The sequence below is a fragment of the Marmota monax genome, unplaced genomic scaffold, assembly GCF_021218885.2.
Source record: "Marmota monax isolate L192 unplaced genomic scaffold, Marmota_monax_Labrador192_F-V1.1 WCK01_AAM20220418_F8-fsc00010, whole genome shotgun sequence".
Taxonomy (NCBI): Eukaryota; Metazoa; Chordata; class Mammalia; order Rodentia; family Sciuridae; genus Marmota; species Marmota monax.
The window spans coordinates 17,727,647-17,743,985 of record NW_026692321.1 but is presented as its reverse complement, the minus strand read 5'-3'; the positions used below and the strand labels follow the sequence as shown (position 1 = coordinate 17,743,985).

The 16,339-nt window shown below is 52.5% G+C and overlaps 1 protein-coding gene across 3 annotated transcripts in view; it reads left to right on the top strand.

Moving 5' to 3' along the window:
- Dnmt3a (DNA methyltransferase 3 alpha) overlaps positions 1-16,339 on the top strand; it is a 103,959-nt gene that overhangs the window by 19,308 nt on the left and 68,312 nt on the right. For all 3 annotated transcript variants that reach the window (XM_046441391.2, XM_058578400.1, XM_058578399.1), the window contains exon 2: positions 7,088-7,333. In XM_046441391.2, the coding sequence (XP_046297347.1) occupies positions 7,271-7,333 (63 nt within the window). In that variant the 5' untranslated portion in view covers positions 7,088-7,270. The remainder of the gene's footprint in view (positions 1-7,087; positions 7,334-16,339) is intronic.

The window sequence follows — 16,339 nt, the reverse complement described above, 5'->3', positions numbered from 1 at the left end:
GGTGAGGTGCCTCTGTGGGATGTGCTGGTTTCACAGAGCAACGGAGGGGCGATGGCCGTGGCCACTTTCGTATTGATAGGGGAGGAAGCGGAGGCAAATGCCACCGTGGCTGGGTGGGGTGAAGCCTTTTCCCATCCCCATTCCCTCTTTCTAAAAATTAGTTTGTATTTACAGCAGCACAAGAGCGCGATCTAAGGAGTCCAGTGGTGCTCACCGCCCTAACAGAACGCAGCTCCTCTGGCCCTTCTCAGAGTGGCCACTCTCAACCCTGGGAGCCTGCTCTGCTAGTAGTTTTACGTCTCCTGTTTGTTTGCCTTTTTTAATCTCTTTTCCTTCTTCCTTCATGTTGGGGGCTGAACACAGGACACTCTAGTACTGAGTTACACCCCTACCCCTTTTTATTTTGAGATCTGGTCTCACTAAGTTGCCAAGGTTGGCCTTGAACTTGTAATTTTCCTGCCTCAGCCTCCAGAGTAACTAACTGGGAGGCTGTAGCTACTTTCATAAGCGGTGGCCTGGCTACATCTCCTATTTCTGAGTAATGTGCCCATTTTCAATTAATCTATGTAGACGTTTTCCTTTGATTTCCTATTTGGTAGATTCTCTGACATGGCCAATCTTTTTCCCCTCCAGCCATCCTCCTAAATAGCTTTTTTTTTTTTTTTTTTTTTTTTTTTTTTTGTGGTAGGCTTACTCCTACAGTCTCATTCCAATATTCTTTCAAAAATGTGTATGCATATATTGAAGTATATATGTGTAAACATGTAATAGGCAGAATAAGAGCCCCTCAAAGATGGCTTCATCCTGATCCCGGAGCCTGTGAATATGTTGCCTTACATGGCCAAAGGGCCTTTGCAGATGTGATTAAATCAAGGCTCTTGAGACGGAGAGGTTATCCTGGATTATCTGGGTGAGTCAGTGGAGCCACAGGGTCCTTAAAAATAAAAGATAAAGAAGCCAGGCACTGTGGTCTATGCCTGTAATTCCTGTGACTCTGAAGGCTGAAGCAAGAGGATTACAAGTTCAAAACCAGCCTCAGCAACTTAGCAAGACACAGTCTCAAGATTAAAAAATAAAAAGGGACGGGGATGTAGTTCAGTGGTGAGTTGCCCCTGGGTTCAATCCCCTGAAGCAAAAAGAAAGAAAGACATGAAACATAAAGAAAGTCAGAAAGAAGTGATAAACGTAGAGACAGAGTGGCATGATGGGGTAGAGAATGGCCATCAGTGACTTTGGAGATGGGAGGGGCCATAAATCAAGGAACAGGGACGGCCTCTAGAAGCTGGGAAAGTCAGGAAAATGGATTCTTCCTAGAGCCTCCAGAAGAGAACACCTGGACGTTCACCTAGCCAGGAGAAGCACTGAGAACCGCTGTACCTCCCACGTGCAGAATAATTGCAAGATAATCATCTTGTCTTGAATTAAGCCATTAATTTGGTGGCACATGCAACATGTATGTGTGTGTACATATACACTCACATGTGTACACACGTTTGCTAGATCAGCGCAGTGTTTCCACTCTCGTGTTGGTACGAGCACTGTTCACAGCGGAGCCTCCTGGTGTAGTAGGGTGGTTTCTGGTCTTTCGCTGCCTTTTACCCCCTGAAGTTAATCGTTACCTTGTTTGTTCCCCTGCCTTGTTTTCTTTGTACCTGTTGCTAATTCCTCCCACACCTAAGAGCCTCAGTCTGGTGGTCCACAAGGACAGTCTCAGCAGCTAAGAAAAGGTCTCGGTTCTAGGTTTCACTCTTTCTCTCCGGCCAGCCGCTCTAGGCACCTGCCACCTGGTAGCTGCTGTTCTGTGACTCCCTGTTCCCTGTGCTTTGCCAGGTTCTGCAGCAGAGGGAATGGTGATGGTCGCACCCCACAGGCCTCAGACTGGTCACACCGCTTAGGTGGACGGCTTGTGCACCAGGCAGCCTCCTCACCTTCTTCCCCAGATGCACTTCCTTCTCTGTGCTGTGTCTCCTGCGGCTCAGAGGACATCTTCCCTGGCTTCCAGAGAGAAGGGCTTGAGACCTTGAGTGTCTGAAAAATGTCCTAATTCCACTCGCACTTAAAGATAATTTGTCAGGGGAAAGAATTTTAACTGGAGAATTAAGGTTTGTTTCATCTTTAAGAATTTTGAGGGGGCTGGGGTTATGGCTCAGTGGTAGAGCGCTCGCCTCGCACGTGCGAGACCCTAGGTTCGATCCTCAGCACCACATAAAAATAAATAAGTGAAATAAAGGTACTGTGTCCAACTACAACTAAAAAGTAAATATTTTTGTTTTTAAAGTTTTTGAAGGGAGCCGGGCATGATGGCACATGCCTATAATCCCAGCTCTCAGGAGGCTAAGACAGGAGGATCGCAAGTTCAAAGCCTGCCTCAGCAAAAGCGAGGTGCTAAGCAACTCAGTGAGACACTGTCTCTAAAATAAAATACAAACCAGGGCTGTGGATGTGGCTCAATGGTCGAGTGCCCCTAAGTTTAATTCCCAGTACCCCCCCCAAAAAAAAAAAGAGTTTTGAGGGGAGGGCTTTATCATCTTGTTTTCAAGATTGCTATTGAGCAATCTGAAGCCATTCTAATTCCTGACCCATTTTATATCACTTTTCTCCCTCTCTGGTAAGGGGTATGCTCTTCTCTCTGTCTCAGTGTTCTGAAAGTTCACAGTGTGGCTTCGGTGTGGGGCTGTGTTCATCTGTGTTTTGGACAGTTAGGCTTTTCAAGGGAGCAACTCCCATCTTTCAGTTTTGGGAAATTCTTTACAGTTATTTTATTTCATTGGTGATTTTCTCCCCACTATTCTTTCTTTCTGTAACTCCTGTTATTCAGATGTGAAAAATTTCTCACTAAGTTGCCCAGGCTGGCTTTGAAATTGTGATCCTCCTGCAGATTACAGGTGTGCACCACTGCACCCAACTGTCTACTCGGTACTTCTGTGAAATCAACATTTTTAGCTTTTACATATAAATGAAAACATGGTATTTTTCTTCCTATTCTTGGCTTATTTCACTTAACATAATGTCCCCTAGGCTTTTCCATGTTGCTACAAATGACAGGCTTTTGTTCTTTGTACGATAAAATAATATTCCATTGTGTATCTACATTGTGTATTTATCCATTGGTAGACACCTAGGTTGATTCCGTATCTTGGCTATTATGAATAGTGCTGCAATAAACACAGGAGTGCAGATATATCTTTGACATACTGATTTCATTTTCTTTGGCTATATACCCAGTAGTGGAATTGCTAGATCATATGGTAGTTCTATTTCCAGTCTTCTTTTGAGTCTTATATTTCTATTAGTATGATTTTTATTTCTAGGGGTTCTTTTTTAGTTCTCTGACTATTCTTTTTTAGTAGCATCCCAGTCTTGTTTCATGGATATAGTATCTTCTCTGTGCATAAAGTCTGTTTCCTCCAAATGATTTTTGTTATTGTTATGTTTGGTTTGGGCTGAGTCTTGGTTTATCTGTTCTGGTCTCTATCTTCTACTTCCCTTGAATGTCTGGTAGTCCTTGGTTGTCCTTTCTGGGTTAAGAATAGGGAACTGAAAAAAGCTGATTGTAAGCTCTCAGCACGATGGTGGGACTTGACAATTTTGAAATCCACATTGGTTGACCTGAGCAAGACATTTGGAGCCCATTTTGATACTGATGTTAGTATTGGCATCCTTAGGCCTTTTTCTCTTGGTCAGTTTAGATTCTCCAGAGGAGAAGGTCAGGGTCAGGCTCCCACTGCTCTCCAGCCCAGCCTGGGAACAGCCTGAGGGATCCTACATCAGCATTTCCATTAACCTTCTTTTCTTTGGCTTCATATACCATCTTTGCTCTCTGTACTGCCAATCAACTATCTGTGCCAAGGCCCCCTGTTTTATTATACGCTCTAGACCTTCAGACTTCTCAGGGGTGGGGGAGGGATTTCACTTATTTCATTGACCCTTTATTTTCACACACGCATCCCTTCACCCGAGTCCCAGAGTACCTGGTGTGATCACTTCACGTGTCTGTTGAGGACTCTGTGTTGTAGAGTGGCTTTCACTCTCCTGTTCTAAATTTCACTGTCACAGGTCTGCTTTCTAGATCCCCAGATTTTGTTAGTAGTGTCTCTTCTCTCCTTCAGCCCCATCTTTTGATTTTTTACGTCTTCTTAAAAAACCTTTCTATGAGGTTGGACGGAAGAAGGTGGTGAAGTGTGTATCTTCAGAATCCCGGATCTTGGTGCGGGGGGGCTGTGGCACAGTGGTGGAGCGCTTGCCTAGCATGTGTGAGGCACTGGGTTCGATCCTCAGCACCACATGAATAAACAAAATAAAGATGTTGTGTCCATCTACAAATAAAAAATATATATTAAAAAAAAAAGTCCCGGATCTTTTGGCAGAGCTGCTTTGTAACTGAAGCGGTGCCGAAGGTGACTGGGTTAGTGGCATCGCTGAGATGTTTCCATGATGGGATTCTTTATACTTCTTTTAAGTCATTGTCGTAAACATTAATAGGGTCACTGTAGAAATGGAAAGTGCCAGAGAGAAAGTGAAAGCTGCTGGCTGTGGTGGCAGGGGTCTTAGCAAGGACTTTTTTTGTGGTGGTGGTTTTTGTGGTGTAGCTCTGGGCCTAGGTGAGGTGCATGCTCTGGTGCTGGGGGCAGCAGGGCCGTGAAGCATGGGGGACACGGGCTGCTGGGCTGGGACAGTGGCCCCGGAGCTCCCGGCAACCAGACTGCCTGGGAGAAGATTGCTCCCAAGGTCTGAGTGCTGCGTGAAGGCCTGGGACCTGGGCCACCCAGGGGCCCCTCGATTGTGCAGTACAAGCCTGGTCTGGTCACATGCTGGGTGATTTTGAGAGCCACCTATGGTCACGGCTGGTCCATTGAGCAACACAAAGAGACTGAATCTGACCTAGTCAAACTGCATTTTCTGTGAGGACAATTTATGCAGCTCAGATGTCAGGGACTTGGGTGGAGGAAGATGAGGAGGAAGAAATATCTTCTTCCCTTCCGGGATGTCTCCCTCGGGGGTCAGTGCCCTGTGATGCTCTGCTTTCCCATCTGCCCTCCTCGCCACTGGGGACAGAGGATCTCTGAAAGGACTTCTCTCACTGCACCTCTGGTGTCACAGGCCCCCACTCCCTCGTGTCTCTGGGCCCCAGAGCAGTATTGAGACTAACTCCTATTGTTCACTTTGTGCCTGGGTCTCCCTGTCTCCATTTTGGGGCTCCCAAGGTGCCTGGCCTTGCCTGCCTCCCACGGGTGCTCCTTGTTGCCCGGGGGGCCTCCACAGCGTGACAGGTCAGGGTTAGAAGAGATCCTGGAGGTCAGCCAGTCTAGCTTCCCCATCTCACTGATGAAGATCTGAGGGCCAGAGGAGAAGCCCAGGCAGAACCGGGCTCTGATCTGCTAGCTTTGGGCTAAATGTTCCTTCTAGCCAGACTCTGCATCCTTTGAAGTTTTTGACTTGGGGGTGATTGGAGATGATTGCTTGAGGACTAATCAATGACTGAGGACTAGTCAATGACTGATAATGGCTGAAGACTCAGGGTGCTCTGGGTTGGATGAGCTCTCCACTGGACTCTGCAGTTGCTTCTGCGGGGCCGTGTGAGTTGAGGGATGTAGCTTCCCAGAGAAACCCACCCCTCAGAACACAGGAGTCAAGAGATCTGGCTCCTGCCTCCTGCCTCCTGCCATCCATTGCTGTTTTGAGCCTTAGATTCAACATAGACCAGGAGGTACTGGCAGCTGCCCACATGAGGAGCGCCGTCCTGGGCTTAGCACAGGATCTGACGGGGGGCGGGGTGGGGGGGGGCACTCGCGGTTGCCATCCACACTCTCAGGGATCCAGCAGCTGACCCTCATGGAGCCCAGCAAGGTGCCGAGCTCCCGGGTGTGGGAGACAGGGTGCATTGCCCCCGAGGCCTCCTGGGGGGCACAGCTGCCCACCCACCCTGCACCCAGGCTTTCCATCCTGTCTGGGTTTGTAACTGAGGGACCCTTCCTGTCCTTGCCCCAAGAAGGCTCCTCCCACCTGCGGCTTGCTCATGCTACCCCAGGGCAGAGCTGGACAGGGGGCACCCACCTCTCAGGCTTTGCACCCAGCCCCCTGAAGAAGCTGGGCCCATGGCTATGCTGTCTCCAGTTCCTGGTTTTCCAGGGAGCCCTGGCTGGAGGGGGAAGGGAGGAAAAGCCCAAGAGGGAGGAGAGCTGGGAAGCAGAGCCGGGAACTGGAAGGGGAAGGGTGTGGGTGGCCCCGATCCAGCCTGCCTCCCACTTTCCTGCTGTTGCCAGTCCCCTCCCGCGGGCCAGCACTCGAGGCAGGGGCTTGGCGCTGCCTCCGGGGGTGGGAGCGAGACCTCTGCTCCCTGCGGGAGGGGGTTGACACAGCACCCCCACCCCAGCTGTGGCGGAGGCACCAGGCTTTGTTATTTCACTGGCTTGAAGCCCACACCTGGAACAGGGAGGAAGAAAAGCCCCTAAAATTCAGCCTGGGGCTCACTGGAGCCCACCAGTTCTGCAGGCAGATGGGGCCTGTCCCTGGGCGGCCAGCGGGCAGCCCGCACCCTCACCTGGCCCCCTGGACCGCCAGCCTGGCCTGCACCAGGCCCCCCGCCCAGGCCCGCTCCCCCCCCCCCCAGGCGCTAGCCCCCGACGTGAGGTGACATTCATTTCACTACATCCTGTGACTGCCACTCACTTCCTCCACGTGGCAGGAGCCGTGGGGGTGGGGTCGGGTGAGGACAGAGGAGAAGGGAAAGGCAGGGCCGGGGGCCTGGGGAGGCTGGGGTTTCCCAGGGCTGTCGCAGTGGGAGGGGGTGCGGGAAGCTTTCAAAGGGAAGGACGGATGTGAGAGCAGAGGAGGAGGAGGCAGGAGGCCTCTGGAAGTCCCAGAAGTGGCACCCACGGCCACAGCAGCCTGGAGGCCACCCTGGCTGGGAGGTGCCCGAGGGGGCACAGGTGCTGGCGGCCAGTCGGCCTCGGTGTCCCTGCGTCTGAGGTGCTGGTGAGGCTGCGAGGGGAGAGCAGGGCCAGGGGGTCGCAGGCCCGGCTGGCCCCGGGGCTCAGGTGGGAGCGGGCTGGTGCGCCACCCTGCTGACGCTCTCTTCCCCCCACAGGTGGAGGCACGGAGGCCCAGACCCACACGCCAACTGAGGCCGCGTCTCCCCGAGGCTCCCTCTGGGATCTATGCTGAGTCTCAACTCTCGCTGACCAAGGCCACGATAATTCCCTCCCCGAAGCCCTGCAGCCCCCCAGCCCCGCGCAGCCCCAGCCTGCCTCCCACCGCCCAGCTGCCCGCAATGCCCTCCAGCGGCCCCGGGGACACCAGCAGCTCCGCTCCGGAGCGCGAGGAAGACCGGAAGGTGAGCAAGTGGCTCTCCAGGACACCCTCTGGCTGGTGCCTGGGGAGCAGGAGCACCCTGTCCCCACAGAGTGACCACTCGGCTGTGCTGAGTGCTGCTCCTGTGCGGTCAGGCCCACAGTTCCCTCGGTTCTCCTCCACAGGGTGGTCTGGACCCTTGACGGCCCTGTTTTGGTGATGAGGAAGCTGAGGGTTGGAGAGGTGAAGATCTGGGGGTGGAACAGGAATTTGGACCCAGTAGCCTGGTTCCAGGGCCCCAGCTTTCAGCCACCATGGTGATTGGGCACAGACTCAAACCCCAGTCCCAGCAGCTCTGAGGGGCTGGTCTTCAAGGGAGTCCCACAGCCCGATTCCCTTTTAGAATCTGCCTTTTATTGCTGTGAGTCCTCAGGTGAGTCACTCCACCTCTCTGTTTTAGCTGCCTGCTTCCCAGGGTGCTCAGTGACTTCCCGAGGGCCATCACCCACACAGGCACACTGCTATGTTCAGGTACTCAGTGGCTGGGGACAGCAGCATCCCTTAGAGGTGGTGTTTCCTCACCCACCCCCCGGGCTCCGAGAGAGTGTCACTGCATGATCTTTGATGTAGCTTCTGGCCATGGAGCTGGTGGCCCCCTGGTTTCAGAGTCCCACGAGGGTAACCTCGTCATTCTTCTGCTGAACTCCAGGTTTAGCCTGAATCGGTTGAAGGGGCTTTCATCAGAATTCACAGGCCACCTTGGGACCTCCTAAGCTGTGACCACCCTTGGGAAAAAAGACTTCTGACTCCAACACTGGGACCCTATTTTCCCTCTGTCAGTGGGTAGTCAACTCCGTGGTCACCCTCCAAGGGAGCCACAGTGGCCCTTCCTGGCCTGTCTCCACAGTTCCCTCTGCCTTCTGAAGGGTTGGGATGCTGGGTGGTGTCTAGTAGTGGCAGGGCCTATTCATGGGGGCAGCAGTTTGTCCACAGGGTGGACCCCTGGCACCAGGTATGGGGGGCCCCCGAGTAGGCAGCCTGGGCACCCACCCCAAGGAGGGCAGCTCTGCCTGCCTTGCATGCGGTGCTGAGAAATCCCTCGCACGCTCACTTCTTTCCTGGACTTGCTTGTTCTTAGAGTGTGTTTCTGGGTTTGGGTGGTTTCCATCCATTGTTCCATTTGTCCTCAGGGACAACCTTTGAAACAAGCAGGGCACGACAGATGGCCCTGATGTCCAGATAGGGACACTGAGCCCAACTAGTCAGTGGTGGGTCCAAATGAGAGCCTGGTCTCCTGCCCCCCGGATCTGAGCCCTTCCAAGGCCACCTGCATGGTTCCTGCTGTGGACACACACACACACACACACACACATGTGCACATGCGGCCAGGAATGAAACAAAGCCCAGGGACCTGCATTCCTAGCCTGAAACCCTGCTGAGTCCCAGGGGCGTGTGGGCACAGTCAGGCAGAGCATGCAGGGGTGTCAGTGTGTGCTGTGGCCCTGTGCAGGGCTCTTGGGACTACAGGTCCATTCCCTTCTTTCTAATCCCACAAGCAAAGAACTGACAGTCCAGGTGGTCCTATGGACCTTTTGGGGTACCCTTCCTTTCTCTTTTGTTAGTTGAACCCAGGGGTGCTCTGGCACTGAGCTACATCCCCAACCCTTTTTATTTTCTGACACAGGGTCTTGCTAAGTTCCCAGGCTGGCCTGAAACTTGCAATCCTCCTGCCTCAGCTTCTGTAGTCACTGGGTTACAGGCGAGTACCACCCACCTGGCTCCCCAGGGTGCTCCTGCTCAGGACAGACACCTGGAGCTTGCAGCCGCAAAGTCAGGGACCTGGGTCCACCTCTGCTCAGGGCTGGCTGTGGCTCTGGATGATTCCTTCCCTTCCTGGGGCCTGGCTTCATTTTCCTAGTGGATTGGGTGACTCTGAGCCTCCTCCTACCCTGAGTCCCATGTCCTGACAGATGTTAGCACACCTTCATACCAGTGCTCCTGCAGTTACTGGCCAGCCATCCCCCACAGGTGGACAGACTCCTCCTGTGACCGGACCACAGAGCTCTCCTCCCCCATCCCCCCAGACAACAGCAGATCAGCTCTGCATTGTGACAGTTATGGGTAGAGAAAGAGCACCGCCCCAGGAGTCAAAAGTCCCCTGCCCAATCCCAAGTCTGCCACTTACTGGAGAAGTGACTTCAGGCCATCTGGGCTTGTGTTTGCTCAGCTGGAAAATGGGGATAGTAACTCTAGCCTCGCCTGTCTTACAGGGCAGTTGTGGAAGTCAGATGAGGTCATGGGCATGGAAGTGCCCTGCAGACAGCAAAGTCTGGTCCAATTATGAAGGATTACGATTGCTATTATTATCTACCCATAGTAACTGCTCTGGCTCCAATGGCAACAAACACACCCCAGCTCCAGATGCTGGTGCCGATAAAGCAGGCGCACTCACAGGCAGCAGGGCAGGTGATTATGCCAAAAGATGGCAGTGATCCGGGTAGACAAGCGCCCTGGCACTGTGTGCCTCCTCCCCACCACCATGCTGGCTCACCTGGCACACCTCCATGGCACCTCTGGGCTGGCTCCAGCAGAGCCAGGGAGCTGCCTGTGGCGGGGGGGTAGAGACACTGCCAGCTGCCATTAAAGCCAGCCCTGGGGCAGGGTGCTACAGAGGGGAGACACGGGTTGGTCTGTAGCCCAAGAGCCTGGTGAAGCTGTCGGGGGCACCTGGCACAAAGGAGTTCTTTGGTGAGCCAGAGAGAAGGGGTGTGGCTGCCCACTGGCCCCTCCATCACCGGCTCCACCTGCCCTTCCAGCCTGTCCCAGTTCCGCCTCCAGATACCACTTGAGTACTTCCTGGGTGCCAGGCCTTTGTTCACGCTGTTCCCTCTGCCTGCGGGCCTTGTCTGGATCTTGACCGCCCTGGAGCCCTGGCTTCCATCTGCCCTGGATTACAGCTTGCGATGGACAGCAGTGATCAAAATGTGATGCCCTGACCAGCCTCATCAGCACCACCTGGGAGGGTGTTGAAGATGACATTCAGGCCCCACCCCTGGCCTGCTGAGTCAGGAACTCTGACTGTCCAGGTTTTAAGCAGCCTGCAGGGGGTCTGTGGCCACCAACAGTTGAGGATGACTGGTGTGGGTAATGTCTGGTGCCCCTGGGGAGTGGGGTCTCAGCCCTTTCTTCTGTAGGAGTCCCCAGGGCCGACAATAGCCCACAGTGTGTGCTCAGGAAGTGTTTTACGGATACAATGGAAAGAAAAATGAGAGTGGCTAAGACCCCGCCACAGGGGAGTCATTACCTAGGGCCCAGGGACAGGAAGGTGGGGTGAGGAGCCAAAGTGGACACATTGGCTGGGGGTGCACGGGCAGGTCTGGATGTAAGTGCCCCCCAGCACCTGCCAGCCACCCCCTGCCATCCACGGGTGGGCAGGGGGAGCAGGCTGAGGGGGCAATCTCTGGGATGTGGTCAGGGTGAGTCTGTTGGTAAATGTAACACGGCAGAGGGAAGGAGCCTGGCCTTGAGGGGAACGGGCCAGGAAGCAAGAAGTACGGAGGCCAATAGCTTAGAGGGGACCTGGAGGTAGAGGGCCAGCCCTGTGTGAAGAGAGGGCAAGGAGCAAGTGGAGCAGGACAGGGGACCGAGAACATTTCGGGGATCTCTTCAGATCCCCACATAAGCATTGGAGCTGGCAGGAGTGCAGATCCTCTGGCCGTCTCCCTGGTCTTAAGGCCCTCTTCTTTCCTCTACCTCAGAAACAATGGCCAAGATGCACTGAGCACTGACTGCTGGGTATTTTGTATGTGCATTTCCTTATTTAATTTTCTTTCTTTCTTTTTCTTTTTTTTTTTTTTTTTTGGTACTAGGGATTAAACCCAGAGGGACTTAGCCACTGAGCTACATCCCCAGCCCTTTTTTGTATTTTATTTAGAGGCAGGGTCTCGCTGAGTTGCTTAGGACCTCTCTAATTGCTGAGGCTGGCTTTGAACTCGAAATCCTCCTGACTCAGCCTCCTGAGCTACTGGGATTATAGGCGTGTGCCATTGCGCCCAGCCTCTTATTTAATTCTTATAATTGCCCGATAAGGTAGGCACTATTATTTTTATTATTCTTTCTTACGAAGGACTAAACTGAGTTTCAGAGCAGTTAAGTCACTTGCCTAAAGTCAAACAGCTATAGGAGGTAGTACAGAGGTTGGAACCCAGCAGCCTTGCTCTTGGTTTCTGTGCCCTTCTGGTTGCCTCTTGTGTGAAAGGGAATGGCATGGACAGTGCCTCTCCGCTGTGGTGCACCATAGTCCTGCTCGGGTTTCTGGTGCTACAGGTTTAAGGGTATTTGTTTAGACTGAAAGGGTGTTCAGAGAAGCCTGTCTCTGTGCAGCATGCTCTTGCCCTGGGGTGGGGTGGGGGGGGGGACATTGAGGGCACTTCACCTGCAGCAGGAGCTCATATATTCAGGCTCATGTGCAGGATTGCACGTGTCTGCACATGCGCACATCTGCTCCCCATAGGTTCTTCTGATTGAACACCTTGGACACAGTGCTTCTTACCACTCCTCCCTCCATTCCTCTCTTCTCTTTTCCTCTCTCCCTCCCTCTTTTTTCTTTCAGACTCAGATCCCTTTCCAGGGAAAGGGATAGTAGGCTCCACAGATCCGTCAGGTGGACTGATGAGCACTCTCAGAGGGCCTTGCAAAGGACAGGGGCTAGGAAGATACCAAGACAGCTGGGCCATGCAGCAGTGGGCAGGAACTCTGGGGCACTTGCCCCACGACACACACCCGTGCCCTGTCCTGCTGTGTAGAGAGGCAGCAGGGCTGTGTCCTTGTGCTGGGAGCATGCAGGAGCGCCTGCGTGCCTGTCTACACACACCGCACGCGTGCATTCAGCCTGGGGCTGGAGCTCCTTCCTTCCCTTCCCCGTCAAAGTCCAGCCCAGAGGGCTGGCAAGCATTGATTTCCCTTGGGCCCTGAGCACTTCCTTGCCCTGGCACCTAAACTCAAGGGCGTCCCTGGGCAGGGTTTCCACCAGCTCCAATCTCAGGGGTTCTTGCAGATCCACAGGTCTGCAGGAAAGCGGTCTTCCCGGGCAGGATCTGCCTTTACTGCGTTCAGATGCCCCTGCATAGTCACCTGGGGCTGGGCTAGTCACTGGAGTCTTTTAAAAAACTTGCCCCTGCCAGGTGCAGTGGCCCACACCCATAACCCCAGCTACTGGGGAAGCTGAGGCAGGAGGATTGAAAGTTCCAGGCCAGCCTAAACAACTTAGCAAGTCCCTGTCTCAAAATTTGAGAAAACAGCTGGGGCTGTAACTCTGTGGCTTGCCTGGTGTGTGCGAGGAGACCCTGAGGATTGCAGTACTGCAAAAAAAAAAAAAAAAAAAAAGCAACCTTGGGGACATTTAAATAGAAAAAGCCACTTTCCCCTTCAGGAACACAGCACATGGATAATGATGTGTACATTTTTACTCATGGAGTTATTAGATGCCCAGGTACATTCAACAGGTCTGTGATGTATACTGACCACTTGTGACCTGCCCAGGACCTACATTTTGGGTTTCAGATTGTCTAGACATTTCTTGAAACAGACCTTATTGAATGTCACCTGCAGTTAGCCTTGCAGTTGGTATGGTCTTGGTGGGCCAGTGGGGCTCTGGAGACAGACCCGTGTTTGAGTCTGGCCTCTGGTGCATGACTCAGCAGCGCCAGCACTGGGCAGGGAGAGGGCTCCTCGCTGGCCTGAGGTGTTTAAGTAGATGGTGTGTGTGAGCGAGCTGTTCACGCAAGGAGCTGGTATATATATTAAGTTAGCCTTATACTTTATTTTGGATGACTTTCACTTTATCTATCCATCTGTCTGTCTGCCTACCTACCCCTTTGTGGTGTGGGGAAGCTCAAGGAACCAGATAGGCATGTCATTGGTGTGGGTTTGGAGTCCCCTGTGAGCTCTGCACATGGAGGGAAGCTCCTCCTGCTAGGTCTACAGGTACGAGAGGGCTGAGGTCTTTTTGCCCATTGAACAGAAGCAAAACCAAGGTAAGTGGCAGTGAGACCCACCTTCTGATGACAGGAGCTGTGGATACCTTCAGGGATCCAGGTGAGGGGCCAGGGCTAAGTCCACAGTCACTTGATTCCTCCTTCTCTTAATGTGCAAGCTAGGGTCAGAGCATGTTCTGCTGAGAAGGTGGGTCCTCTAGGGACAGAGTGGGAAAGGCTGGACTCAGATGTGCAGAGGGGAAGGGGGGGACCCAAGTGGAGCAGGTGTCCCTGGACCATCAGGCCCTTGATTTCTAGCAATTGAGCTGGGCCCAGGAGGCCTGATTCTGCCCTGTAACTGCCTCTCTGAGCCACAGGCCATGGGAAAGGGCTCATAAAGGAGTCTCCTTTGCACCGCAATTAACTGTATTTAATGTTCACAGTCCCTCCGGAGGCACCTGCTGTCGTTACCCCATTTTACAGGTGAGCAAGAGAGGCTTAGCAAGGTTCACATACCTGGCAAGTGTCTCAAAAAACGAAGTAGCTTTTTTCTGGTCTGCCTCTGTAGAGCAAGGCCAGCACAGAGTCTGGGTGGGCTGTTGAAGGAGTGGACGGGAACGGGCCGGGTGCCCATGGAGTTGGCTGCCAGCAAGCAGTGGGCACGCTCCCCTCTGGCCCTCAGCATGGCTCAGCTGGGTCTTGTTTACGTATTGTCTCTCCCTCTAGACTGAGTTCCGTTTGTTTGCTTACCTTTTTATCCAGTACACAGTAGGCACTCAATGATTTTTTTTCTGAGCACACCCCTGTGTCTGGCCTCTTGGTGGGGCTGAGGCCCTGCCCACTCTGTGTTTATTTTCTTTCCAAAATAATGTGAGGGCCCCCACCCCATGTGCATTGTATTTGCTGCAGAACAATATAGGTAAACACTGTAAACTATTCTAATGCTGTAACAAAGGCTGAAAATATTCAGGCATTCACTCAGCAACTTTGTACATTTATTGTCCAGGTAGTCAATAAAACAAGACCGGATGATGTTTTAACAAAGGCCAAGAAGGCAACTTGTGGAGGGAGTTGGGGTGCCTCCAAGCAAGGTGGGGTGCCTCCAAGCAAGGAGACAGCTGTGGAAGGAGGTGGGGTGACCTGTGGAAGTCAGCAGGCATGACCATTTTCAATCATTTAGCATTTATAAGGCACCTGCTGTGTGCATATACTTAGAAGCTCTGAGGGACTCAAAGGGTCTACTAAGACATGATCCCTGTCCTCCAGGACTGTGGCCTTTGGGCAAAGCGAAGATGTCCATTGGTAGTTATAATATGAAGCCAATGAATCTTTGCTGAATTTTTTAATACCATCATCATCAGAATTTTATGTTTTTGTAGTGCTGGGAACTGAACCAGGGGTGTGTGCGTGCCTGCTAGGCAAGTGCGTTCCACGAGTGAGCTGCATTCTGGGCCTTTGTTAATTGTTGAGGCTGGCCTTATACTTGACCCTCCTGCCTCAAACTCCAGAGTAGCTGGGATTACAGCTGTTGGCCACCGCCCTTGGCATGTTTGCTGAATTTATTGAATAATTGAAATAAAGGCCTGATGAGCTTTGGGGGGTGACTGAGGTCAGGTAAAGCAAGGGTTTAGAGGGCTGTGGAAGTGAGCTTTCTCCAGCGATTCCTAATTCAACCACTGCAGCCTCTGCCCTTGGCCTCTCTAGCCAGAGCCACCTCTGCAGTGTGGGCCTGGGCACGCCTGTATACGAGTGTTTGCCCATGTCCCACGTGCTTTATGTGAGTCCAAGATCCCGAGGGGGTGGCTCCTGCAACTTGGTGCTCAGGCAGCCCAGGGCTCCGTGAGCTGCAGAAGCCAATTCGTTTCGCTGAATTCCACAACCACAGACAGTCCCTGGGAGGCCAGCCAGCCAGCTGGCAGAGGCTGTACGTGCTTCTTGTCCCAGGGGACCCCGGGTAAGTGGCTGACTAGATCCGGCAAGTTCATCCCCTCGACTCAAACACCAACTTGAGACATCTGCTCAGCGGATGCCGGGTCAGTAGCATCCGGTTTAAATATTGAAGGGAGCACACATGTCTCTCTGACTGTCTCTGGGCAAAGATCCTGAGGGACATATATCTCTTAAGGGAGGGGACTGGCATGACGGGCCTGGGGGCTGCCCTCCCCTTGCATTCCCTGCATGTTTGTGTCTTGTGTGTGTGTGTGTGTGTGTGTGTGTGTATAACACAGTATGGTGGGTTGTAGTGACACGTTTTGCAGTTTTCAAGGCCTAGCCCTGAAAAGATTTGAATTTTGGTTCTGAAGGCCTCCCTAGTCCTCTGATCTCTCAGAGTCAGATAACCTCTCTGGGCTTCATTTCCCATTTATGTAATGGAAAAAAGTAATACCACCTCTGCTTGCTGTAAAGCATAAGAATAAATGAAACAACATACGTGGAAATGCTTTGTTAATTACCCTATACTGTACGAATGTGAGAGATTATTATCATCATAGCCCAGCTCATCAGAATGAGAAGTTGTATGTGGCTTAAAATAATCCATCCAGTGAGCTGCGCTGAAATGTAGGTCAGATCATAGCCTCAGAAGTTTAGAGAGAGGCTGATGGGAACCACCTCATCTAAGAGGCACCCAAATGTGAAGGTGCTTTGAAAGCCATAAAGAATTACATAAATGTAAAGTGACAATTGCGTTTAAGCCTAGAAAGTGCGCGTTAGTCATCCTGTTTCCTGATTCTGGAGATGTAAAGCTCTGAGTAGCGCCGGGAAATCAGGCACACTGTATTTGCTTGGATTTGTGTACTTGTTCATGTTCCTCATCTGTGTGTACAGACTCAGTTATTTGTTGAGCACCTACTCTGGGACAGCCCCTCATCCAGTGTTTTGGACTGTCTGTCTCATGCTGCATGATGCCGTATGAAGGCCTGTCACCTCTGTCGAGGAGCTCATGGCTTGGCCAGCGCAGTGCTCAGAGATGGAATGCAGGATGGGGTGCTGGGGGAGAGGAGCAGTTTATCAGGCCAGTCTAGCTAGGGGATGGGGAAGGGGGTGCAGGGGAAGGGATGCAAGGCTGGAAAGGG